The sequence below is a fragment of the Populus euphratica genome, unplaced genomic scaffold, assembly GCF_000495115.2.
Source record: "Populus euphratica unplaced genomic scaffold, PopEup_1.0 scaffold882.1, whole genome shotgun sequence".
In the NCBI taxonomy this organism is placed as follows: domain Eukaryota; kingdom Viridiplantae; phylum Streptophyta; class Magnoliopsida; order Malpighiales; family Salicaceae; genus Populus; species Populus euphratica.
The window spans coordinates 80856-92403 of NW_011500742.1; the positions used below are offsets into that span (position 1 = coordinate 80856).

The window sequence follows — 11548 nt, forward strand, 5'->3', positions numbered from 1 at the left end:
TTGGCTATCCGGGAATTGGTGTCTTTGCATATGAGTTGCGTGATCATGAGGTTCACATCACCTTTTGTTTTTTACTAGAGGTCAAGGTTTTATCAAACTTGATTTTTAACCTTTTGGATTGTTACTTACTTCAGTGAGAGTTGCTTAACCATGTGATTAAGAGGTCCGCATAATTTAGTTTCCAACCCACTAGAATTGAAATAAAATTCCTTTTGTAACTTCAAATATAGCCCAAACAATATATATGGATCTAGTTTGATATATTTACTATTTGTTAAATCAAATAATCAAAATCATCTCAATCAATTTTTTCTGGATGCTCTTAATGTCAAATCTTATGAGAGACCCAATGGTTACTCTAATTTATCCTTTGGTAATATTTGGTCTTTTGCATCACTCCCCTTGCTTTTAAACCCTGTTTTGGGTTGCAATAATTTGCTTAGGAACTGGCGGTCTGATAACCACATTTTGAAAACGTGAGATCTCCTTCGACCTGAATCTGAATTGGAACGGAATTGCGAAGCACGTATAAACCTTGTTTGCATTATCCCTATGCTGTGAGATGATATCTTCGGATTATTTTGAGAACATGCATCTTGTTCATGTTCCAAGTAACAAGATACCATTGCAGTCTCTGAAGATCCTGTGATTGATTGAGAAAACATGGAGAAAGAAATGTATATTTCTTAATACGTTTGTCTATCGTTTACATTGGCCACTCATCAAGAGAAAAGGGAAAAGGAAATTTTATTTTCGCAATATATTTATTTTCTCATACCTTGTGTCCTGTGTGAAAGAAATCCTTGAATGAAATAGAATACAAATCAAGTTTCGGTAAATATAGAATGGTAACTTTGCATACTAAATAAAATAAATAAAAAAATGAAATACGGTTAGAATAAATTACCTCAATTTCCTGGAAGTTCATTACATTTGTAAGTATAACTACAAATACTCAGAATTTCAGAATAAGAGAAGTTAATTTTTCTTGTTTTCCTATTTTCAATTATTATTTACTTACCGACATTACTTGTTCCGCCCCTTGCCCAATCTGTGGAATGAAGTTGGCTTCCTGGAAAGCTGAGAGTATCCAGAGAAACCTAAGAAGCCAGGTGAAGGCGAACAGCCGGATTTAAAAAGGCATTAGAACCCACATCATTGAATATGGCAAGAAAAGAGACGCGGTAGGATCGAAGTGGAGTTGTAATCTGTACTAACATATGAGTTGGTGATGCGGTAAAAGTAACAGAGAGACGTGTTTATTCTACTTCATGTTTTAAAAATATAAAAATTATTTTTAAGATAAATTTAGTTTATATTTTTCTTTTTAACCAAACATATTTTATTTTTTTTTATGTTTTTTTCTATCCTAGACGCTGACCAAACACAAGTAATTTCTAAAAAAGCAAAAGTAGAAATTTCAAAAGTTTTGTTTTGAGTCTAATTCAAAGAAATCTCAAAAGTTTTGTTTCGAGTGTCAAATTCTTACCTTGTGAGATACATAGGTCTGGTGATAATCCGATTTGAAATCTCATGAGGAACATAGACAAATTACTCATAAACTTGTTGCACCATATTACATCAAACTAGAAACCAACTCTTTGGTCTCCCATTTTTTTTACTATACCGTGTGCATGGAATATGACGGAAGATTGGTTATGCAAGCGCAGGAAGATCTAATGGATATCTTCATTTAACGTTTAAAATATTTTGAAATGTTCGTCGAGATTTCATTATTAAAATTTTGACATTTCAATCAATAATGTTAACATAAGAGATTCTTCATTAGACTATTTGATTAAGGATTTTAAATGAAAAAAAAATATTGAGGACAAATTTAGCTTTTGCCATAAAATCTCAAGACAATTAAAATGGTTCCAGCATCCCTTATGTTCCGACGTCCGAGTCATAAAATCCAAACTCCAATAACATGCTCGCCCTAATTCTAAAGCAATAAATGGAATGCAGAAATAAGCTCAACCATATTTTTCATGAACTCAGCATTTCTGCAGCTGCTTCAGGTTTAACAATATCGCAGCAGCATCCAAATCTATGTGGATTCCATGATTCTGACTTCTGATTGCCAATAGACAATGCATGGAACCTTAAATACTTTACGCAAAAAGCAAGAGAAATCTGTACACTCCTTGAACAAGCATGGTTTTAGCACATATGCCTCAACTCAAGAAAACCTGTTCACACTCTAAAACAACAGCATATTAACAACTTCAAAAATTTTACTCTATTATGCATAAAGTGGGGATGCCGAAGGCCTGGGATAAGCAATCTGTCCACCATTGGCACCCCCACGAACTTTTAAATTGTGCTCTTTACGGGAAAATTTTGGTATGTCCTTTACTTGTTCTTGAAGCTGCTCTAACACCATTACCACCTTATCCATATTTGGCCTGAACTTCGGTTCCACAGCTAAGCATTGTAATGCAAGGTTAGCAAGCTTTTGGGCCCGATTTGGTACATACTGGCCTTCAAGACGTGTATCCAGAACATGGAAAACTCTACGCTTGTTTGTCAGGTAAGGTTTGGCCCATTCCACCAGGTTGTGCTGACCAGATGGCCGGTTCTTGTCTATAGCCCGTCGACCAGATAGCATTTCCAGAAGTACAACTCCAAAGCTGTATACATCGCTCTTTGGAGTCAAATGACCTCAATTAAAAAAAAAAGAAGAGAAGTAATTAATGATAAGATAAAAAAAAAGAAAGATAATTCTGATGTATCATCATAATAGCAGAAGAATTGCCGCAGAATAAAGAGATAGAATCAGCAGTGCCAGAATACAGGATTGCTTGCTTTAAAAAATGAAACGAGTGCATACATAAAAGATACAAATAAGCCACAAACAGAAAATAGTACCTGTGGCTAAATACTCTGGTGCTGCATATCCATGGGTTCCCATCACCCTAGTAGATACATGACTATTATCGCCAGTTGGTCCATCCCTGGCTAAACCGAAATCAGAAAGCTTTGCATTGTAGTTCTGCAAATATAGAGCAAAAGAGGCAGCTCAAAACCTGAGTCCGAATGAAGCCCAAGTCTCCACAGATTTAGCTACATTACCATAAGATATATATGTATATAAGAAAAGATAAGAGAAATTATAAGAAGATGCTAGTCAGGTACAAACCGAATCAAGCAGGATGTTAGAAGTCTTGAAGTCACGATATATAACTTTTGTGTCAGCACTGTGAAGAAAGGCAAGCCCCCTTGCAGCACCAAGTGCAACTTTCATTCGAATGTTCCAGGAAAGTGGCTGGAAGTGAGACCCTCCTGTTTGCAATTTATTTAATAATTCAACAACATATAACAAACAGGGTGCAGTGGGTATGGGATTATGGTGCTCTTCACAAATAAGAGATGCCAAGAAAGCCTGTTAATAAAAGAACATGAGTAACTCACTCCTGAATAAATGGTTTTCCATGCTGCCACGGGGCATGAACTCATAAACCAGAAGACGATGGTCATCCTCTAAGCAGAAACCAATCAACTTAACAAGATTAGGGTGTTGAAATTGCCCAAGATAGTTGATTTCTGCCTACATGTCCAAAGGCATGACATGAGTCAATTTTTTGCTCACAGCAGCGTTTTCAAACATTTCAGGTAAGTAAAAGGCACTATTTCACAAAATATTAAAATGGACATCAGGCACGAGGATACGTTTCTTATATTATCAAAACAGCAGAAACTAACACTGGCTTCACCAATATCATCAAATAGCCAAAATGGGCAACTGGAGACCTATCTTTCTACCATAGAAATCTATGGCCTGTAGGCATAGATATCCTACAAATATCTAAGGAATGATAAAGAAAACTGATCACCAAAAACTAGTAAGAAGTTAAGAGACGAAAATATATCACTGACCAGCCATTCCCTGTGACCCTGGAACCCTTCTTGGTTTAGCCTCTTCAAAGCAATCACCATACCGGTGCCTGGTCTGGTAGCTGCAAGTGAGTGTTCATCAACCCAGCCTTTAAAAACTGACCCAAAACCACCTTCTCCTAATACACTGTCTGGTCGGAAATTTCTAGTGGCAGTCTTCAGCTCACCGAAGGTAAAGGTCTTTAAATTCGAAGACTCCAAGATTTCACCCTCACTCCGAGGTGTTTGGGGTACAGAAACTATCGACACTTTGCTACTAGAACTACTCAAAGTTTTCCCATTTCTGCTTCCGCATTTTGAACTCAAACCTGCAGACAAAAAAATAAATAAATAAAACATGTTCTACACTGAATTGCTAAAATTGTGATAAACCATTTTTAAGTTCACCAGGAATATAACAAGTAGAGGCAATGAAGAATTAACATGTTTTTAACAAAGCATTTTTAATATTATATTTGTTAATATCCATCCCATGGTAATTGTTTATTTTTTTAACAGAACATTTTACAATTTTTTATAACTATTCATGGAATATTACTTATCTAAACAAGTTTATTTGGAAAACAAATGCCAAAGAAAGAACCAAAAAAAAAAAGCTTTGAAGATTGAACTTGAATGTCAAAAACCCATTTTGCCTGTGAATATATACATATGCACTTGCTAAATGAAGATAATACACACAACTAACAGAAAAAAAAGGAAAGAGAGAGAAATAAATCCAGATCAAGCATTGAATAAGAAATACAACGTACTATAAAAAGCAAAGGAAAGAAAAGAAAGGGAGGTAGGTACCCGTATTAGAACAAGTATAGGACTTGATTCGATTGCTCCAACAAAGTCCCATCAAAACGAAATCAATCAAAGAAAGAAATCAATTTTTTCGGCTTAAAGATGGATGGATGAAACATTGAAAGACCAGAAATATGAGCTCAGGCCCCAGGCAGGCAGGATGGTTATATTCACCTTTTGGGATTTTGGAATGCGAATAGATCGAGCAAGGAAAAGGGCGTCTATTTGTGCTGGGGTTGATGATCATTATTTTTATTATTATTAGACTCTCTGCATTCTCAGACGCCAAACCATGGATAGATGGTTGACTAGCTTTTTACCGTTTTAACTCTTTTCTTATTTTTATTAAACCAGAAAAAAAAAAAAAAAAAAACTCATGAAAAAACCTAAACGTAAAAATAAACTTTAAAAAACATTCGTTTTGGTTGGATGTCAGTTTTTAAAGACTGAACTAAACTGTTCGGGAAATTACTAAAATGCCGGGGTCCTATAAATTAAAAAAATTTGCTCATAACCACAGCCATTAGCAAACCAGCCGCGTCCCTCCCTTCCTAAGCTCACAAAAGTTCATAAAAAAACAAAAAGTTCATATCCACTCACCCTCTCAATCTCTCAAATCTAAATCAACCTCTCTGTCTCTAAATCAAAGCTGTTCCTCCAAGTTCTCTGCTTCTCTCAATCTCTCAGTCTTTTCTTCTCCCACAGTCCCACTTCTTTCTACTCTGGGGTTGTGTTGTCTTTAGTGTTGTTTCTTTCATGCTGAAGCACGTTGGATTAATTGCCATGTTGTGCTGCTACATGTCTCTGCATAAGCTTCAATTAATTCCATGGTGCGACATATACCCTACATGCTGATTATTGGGACTTTCTAAAATAAATGATAGGAATAATTGAAACCCAGACTCGCCCACCTGATTAATTAATGAAGTTATAAATCCCAACAGAAATTCAAGGTAAGGAGTTATTATAATAATATCACCCTTATTTTCTTTCAATAAAAAGTTATGTTTTTTCCTTTTAAATATACCTTTTTAATTTCCATTAAATTTCTTAATTTATTTATAAATCATTCATGTGGTTTAATAAAGATTTGACATCCATCTCTAAAAAATAATTGTTAAATTTATTTAATAATTCAAATCCAATCAAAACTTTTGGTTTTAGCAAAATTTTAAAAGAAAATTTGTTAATTTATTTTGAAATCATTTTTACAATTATAAGGCATATATGTTGATCCCTAAATTAGGAGACTCGTAGGGTAAATTAAAAGTTTAAATTTAATGATAATATGATAAATTCATTGTCTTAATAAAAATCATTTTAAAATAATGAATTAAGACTACATTGGTTGGTATATTTAAGAGATGGTAAGAATAAACTTGAATTTAATAATATGAAAAATTATTGTCTTGTTAAAGTTATTTTAAAAGAACACACTAAGACTACATCGATACTTGAAATTAAAAGACACATCAGACTAAACTTTAATTTATGAATTTCTAGTCAAAACTTCTAATAAAAACCTGATACAATCCAAAAAAGATTAAGCAATGAAATTTGAATTCTATCATAATTATGTATACTGTCTAGTTTTATAGCAATAATCATAATTCTTAATCCAACTATTGGATTAAGCTGAAAATTTTACCTTTAGTTTTCCGAAATATTGTTCGATATTAGAATAAAAGTTTAGGTTAATCAAAGTTCGAGAAGACCTTACGATATAGGTCAGAATAGATTATATGAATTTTGTTATTTACTTCCTTTTAACTTGTGAAGTTTCTTTTTAGCAAGGATTCTTTTTCTACAAAGATGTGTGATGTGGACCAACCCAAAAACACTAACAAAGACCTATTACATATTCCAAATGTTTCAATGACTTGGTCAAAAACAAAGACATTGAAAGAAGCATTGAATCCATTGGTTTTAAAAGTGCATTTTTATCATGGTTTTATATCATCATTTGAGGGGTGTGATTAGTACTTAAAAGTGCATTTTTATCATGGTTTTATATCATCATTTTGCACGTGAAGTATCAATAACTCCTTAACCAAAGCATATTTTATAATAATATATCTAATAATATAAGATACATTTAATTTGTGGTAAATGTCTATTTTTAATGCAGGCCTATCACATAAATGAAAGGATTGATTGATGACTTGAAGAACTTAAATTGCAAGGATAAAGAGATGGCCAAACTTAGAAAAGAGATGTCGGTGCAATCCAAACCGGAACACTGTTCGGTAAATGGGTCATATCTGGAGCTATATATCTCAGATTTAGGTCAAATTTATATGGATGGAAAGGTAAGACATAGGCCTACAACTTTCATATGGAGCCCAAGATCTAAAAAGGCCATTATCAAGTCCAAATTGTAGCAACAACAAAGAAGCCCGAATCTGTCTTCCAGCCCGAGCACTGTTCGGTATTTTGGCCATATCTGGAGTTCTAGAAGTCCAAATGAGCTGAAATTTTTACACAAGAAAGCTGAGACAATTGCCTACAACTTTCATGTTTGCAACTGGCTCCAGTTTTGACGTTATCAATGACGTTTTGGGCAGACAAGAGAAGATAAGGATTGTCACCAAGTCAAAAGTTGGTCACCCACTTATCAATTAGTCATCAAATCAATAGTTCCCATTTTTGGCCTATAAAAGGAGGCATTTGCCATGCATTTAGGCATCTTGGTGTTCAGATCAAGATCATGCTCTTCCTTTCTCTCTTTGTATTTTTTATGCTTTGTTTTCATTAATATTAAGTTTATGCCTTTCATTTCCTTTCCTTTACTTAGTTAACTTTTATGTTCTTATTTTGTTTATCTATTTTGCTTTCTTTCATTATGTCTAGCTAAGTTAATTATGTCAAGGTGAAAAGGTTACACTAATGGTGTAAGAATAAGTATAATGTAAACTTAATATGGACTTTAATGTTTGATACTAACATGTTTTATATTTGCTATCTTGTTCACTCTTTAATACTTTGCTTGTTAAATGACTAATCTTGATTTATGTTGTATAACACTTGGTACAACAAATGCTTGGCACTTTCATAGCCCATAATGTATGGTATAACCGACACCTGAGCTATGAAAGGAACTTGATTTGTTGTTAACATAAGTTATAATCATGAATGCTTGACGAGATTTACAAGTATTAGCATTAATTGAATAAGATGACTAATGTAATCATGTTAACAATATATAATCTGATTGGAACCTCCTTTGTGTGTGGTTTCCAATTCAATAATAAGAGTTTATACTATACTTGTTTGATATACCATTAGTGGAACCTCTAACCTTGACATTTGTTATTATCATTGTTTAATCGTTACATTAATATTCCATCTCAAAGTTCTCATCATCTTCTTCTTCTTCTCTTTCTTTATTATTATTATTATTACTACTACTACTACTACTACTACTACTACTACTACTACTACTACTACTACTACTACTACTACTACTACTACTACTACTACTACTACTACTACTACTACTACTACTACTACTACTACTACTACTACTACTACTACTACTACTACTACTACTACTACTACTACTACTACTACTACTACTACTAAGTTTTTAAAGAAGTTTTTTCCATCTCATAGAACAAACTCTTTCAAAAGACAAATCACTACTTTCACTCAAAAACCAGGAGAAACATTTTACCAATGTTGGGATAGGTATCGAGACTTGCTTAGTACTTGCCCTCATCATGGTTTTGAAACATGGAGATTGGTTTCACATTTCTATGAAGGGTTAACACCTAAAGATAGGCAAATGGTTGAATTGATGTGCAATGGAACTTTTGAAGATAAAGACCCTGATGAAGCAATGGAGTACTTAGACTTGTTAGCTGAAAATGCTCAAAATTGGGACACCGCGGGTACTTATGAGGCACCGAGTAAAACTCAACCTCATACATCTAGTGGAGGTATGTACAACCTTAGGGAAGATCATGACCTTCAAGCCAAGTTTGCATCTTTAGCTAGAAAAGTCGAGGCACTAGAATTGAAAAAGAGTGGTCAATTAAAATCTGTTGAAAACATTGTGTGTCAAATCTGTGAAACAAATGAACACTCAACCAACGATTGTCCAACCTTGCCTTCTTTTAAAGAATGTCTCCATGAACAAGCCCATGCTTTAAACAGTTTTCAAAGGGCCAACCACAACCCATACTCCCAAACATACAACCCTGGTTGGAGGAATCACCCAAATTTCAGTTGGAAGAGTGAGAACAACAATGCACAAACTTCACAACCACCGTTTCAAGCACACCATAATTTCCAAAATTATCATGGATATGCACCTCCTTATGCTCCACCTCCTACAAGAAATTTTGAGGAAACTTTGTATGCATTCATTGAAAAGCAAGAGACAATCAACACTCAACTTGCTCAAAGCATAACAGATTTTAAAGATACTCTTGCAAAATTCACATCTGCTCTCAGTTTCCAAGAGAAAGGTAAGTTTCCATCTCAACCACAACAAAATCCTAAGGGGCAATACAATGCAAATGCAAGTAGTTATGGAAGTCAACACATGGATCAAGTCAAATCAGTCACTACTCTACGCAGTGGTAAGGTTATTGAAAAACCCTCTCTTGAACCTTATGAGAAAGATGATGAGTCAATTTCTAAGGGAAAGGAAGGGGTTGAATCTGAAAATTGCAAAGAAACGACTGATTCTCTGCCAGCACTTTCATTTTCTCATGCCATGACCAATCAGGAAGAAATCGAGGATGAAAAAGGCATCGAAAAGGTTGATGCGAATCTTTTATCAAAAGTGACAACAGATTCGACACCCGACATCACACCAATCAATTATTACTTTCCTGATGAATCTCTACTTTCTCTTAGTTCAATGCCTTGGTTTGCTAAACATATTAATTTTCTTACTTCAGGATTTTGGCCAGTTCATTGGAATACCGAAGACAAAAGAAAATTTTCGAGCAATGTGCAAAATTTTTATTGGGATGACCCTTACTTATTCAATTATTGTCATGATCAAATATTTCAAAGATGCATTCCCGATAATGAGGTAAGTAATTTCATTAAATTTTATCACTCTAAGGCATGTGGGGATCATTTCCTGTCAAAAAAGAGGATTGTAGAAATCTTACAGAGTGGATTTTACTAGCCCACCATATTCAAGGAGTCAGATGCATTTTGTAAAAACTGTGAAAATTGTCAAAACATGGGATTTATTTCAAAACATAGAGAGTCTTTAGATAATCTTCTATTGACTCTTAAGTCTCATCATAGTCGAGATAAGCATCGTGTAATTCATGACTTATAAACCCATTTTCATAAAGAACATATTTGAATGATCTTGTAGATAAAGGTTGATTATTTTGTTTTTCTCATATTTTTTTTTATGTTTCTTTTTGAGTGATTTTTGCTAGTTTCTCTCACCCCGGTCAAATGGCGGACAACGGTACTCCGTGACTTAAGTCGGTTCTTTCAGTTTCCCATAATAACTGATATCTGTGGATATATCTGTGCAATTCTTTGAATCTCTCTTCCAATTCTCATTTGAAAATGGACACTAATCTTGAAAAATTGAAAAAGTATTTTCTCGCTCTACCTCAGAATGCGATTACAAAAATTTACCGTGCTAGATGTGCAAGATTGAGATTGTTAATGAATCATGGAATTCCTGAAGATATTCGCTGGTTGATTGAAGCAAAGGTCCGATTATCAGGTGAGTCCTCTAACTTCTTCATTTCACACATGCCTTGAACAGGTAAAAGCACTTTTGCAAAGAAGCGTCGTGCAAAACAACTGGATGTCTGTCATCGATGTGCTAGATGGACTTGTAATACACAATGTCGTTCTTTAGGAATGGTATCTATAAACCGTGAAGATAAAATACAATTCATTAAGGATGGCCTGAGTAAGGAGTCTTTAGATAATCTTCTATTGACTCTTGAGACGCATCCTAGTGGAGATGTGCATCGTGTAATTCATGATTTATGGCCATTATTTCATAAAGAACATGATCGACTTAGTCTTGGGAATCTGACTAAAAAAGACCCTGTTTGCCAGTTTTTAAGAAAACTGGATGGGAAGCCTATCCCCGACCCATAGAGGGCGTTTAAGCCGTTCTTGGACGTAAAACCAAGGGAAGATGTGAGCCACAATCACAACTACCTGTACATACACATGCTTTTTTTTTCTTTTTTTTTCAAAAGTAAATAAATAAATAAATAAAAAGAGAGAGAGAGTGTGTGAGACTCCAGCTGGCCTACATATAGGTGTTATGATTGCCTTTCTAATTCCTCATCTATAAAACCCTCTTTTCCTTCCTTTCATTTCTACTCAACCCATACATTCAACAAATACAGAAGTGTGTAGAAATGGCAAGTTCCTCAAGTCATCAAATAAGAAATATTTGTGTTTTCGGTGGATCTAGTCCTGGGAAAGAAAAGGAGTTTCTAGAATCAGCAAATCATCTTGGTCAGGTGCTAGCTGAGAGAAAGATTCATTTAGTGTATGGGGGAGGCAGTCTTGGGTTAATGGGAGGCATGTCAATAGCTGCATTTTTAGGAGGTAGTCAAGTTTTGGGGGTCGTCCCTGAAGCTTTGGCACAAGGGGACATCATTGGAAAAACAATTGGAGAGGAACTTCAGGTCTCCACAATGTCGGCTCGAATGAATGCAATGTTTAACCATGCTGATGCTTTCATTGCTTTACCAGGTGGTCTAGGCACATTGGAAGAGATCTTTCATATTTCCTCTTGGGCTCAATTGCACATTCACCATAAACCCATAGGTTTGTTAAATGTTAATGGTTATTATGATAAGTTGTTGTCTTTTCTTGATCATGCTGTGGAACAGGAATTCCTAACATCTTCTGC

At 34.6% G+C, this 11548-nt stretch overlaps 1 protein-coding gene across 2 annotated transcripts; it reads right to left on the reverse strand.

Moving 5' to 3' along the window:
- Window positions 1–1946: 1946 nt before the first annotated feature.
- LOC105116228 (protein kinase APK1B, chloroplastic-like) lies at window positions 1947–5023 on the reverse strand. Of its 2 annotated transcripts, none has more exons than XM_011013461.1 (6): window positions 4690–5018; window positions 3880–4205; window positions 3415–3550; window positions 3143–3285; window positions 2872–2995; window positions 1947–2664 (listed from the first exon to the last, which is right to left on the reverse strand). In XM_011013461.1, exons 1-6 carry the CDS (start codon window positions 4739–4741, stop codon window positions 2246–2248), a joined length of 1200 nt encoding a protein of 399 aa, XP_011011763.1. In that variant the 5' UTR covers window positions 4742–5018; the 3' UTR covers window positions 1947–2245. The 2 variants fall into 2 exon arrangements, with proteins under 2 accessions (XP_011011763.1, XP_011011764.1); XM_011013462.1 differs by having other exon boundaries at window positions 2493–2633; window positions 4690–5023.
- Window positions 5024–11548: the final 6525 nt, after the last annotated feature.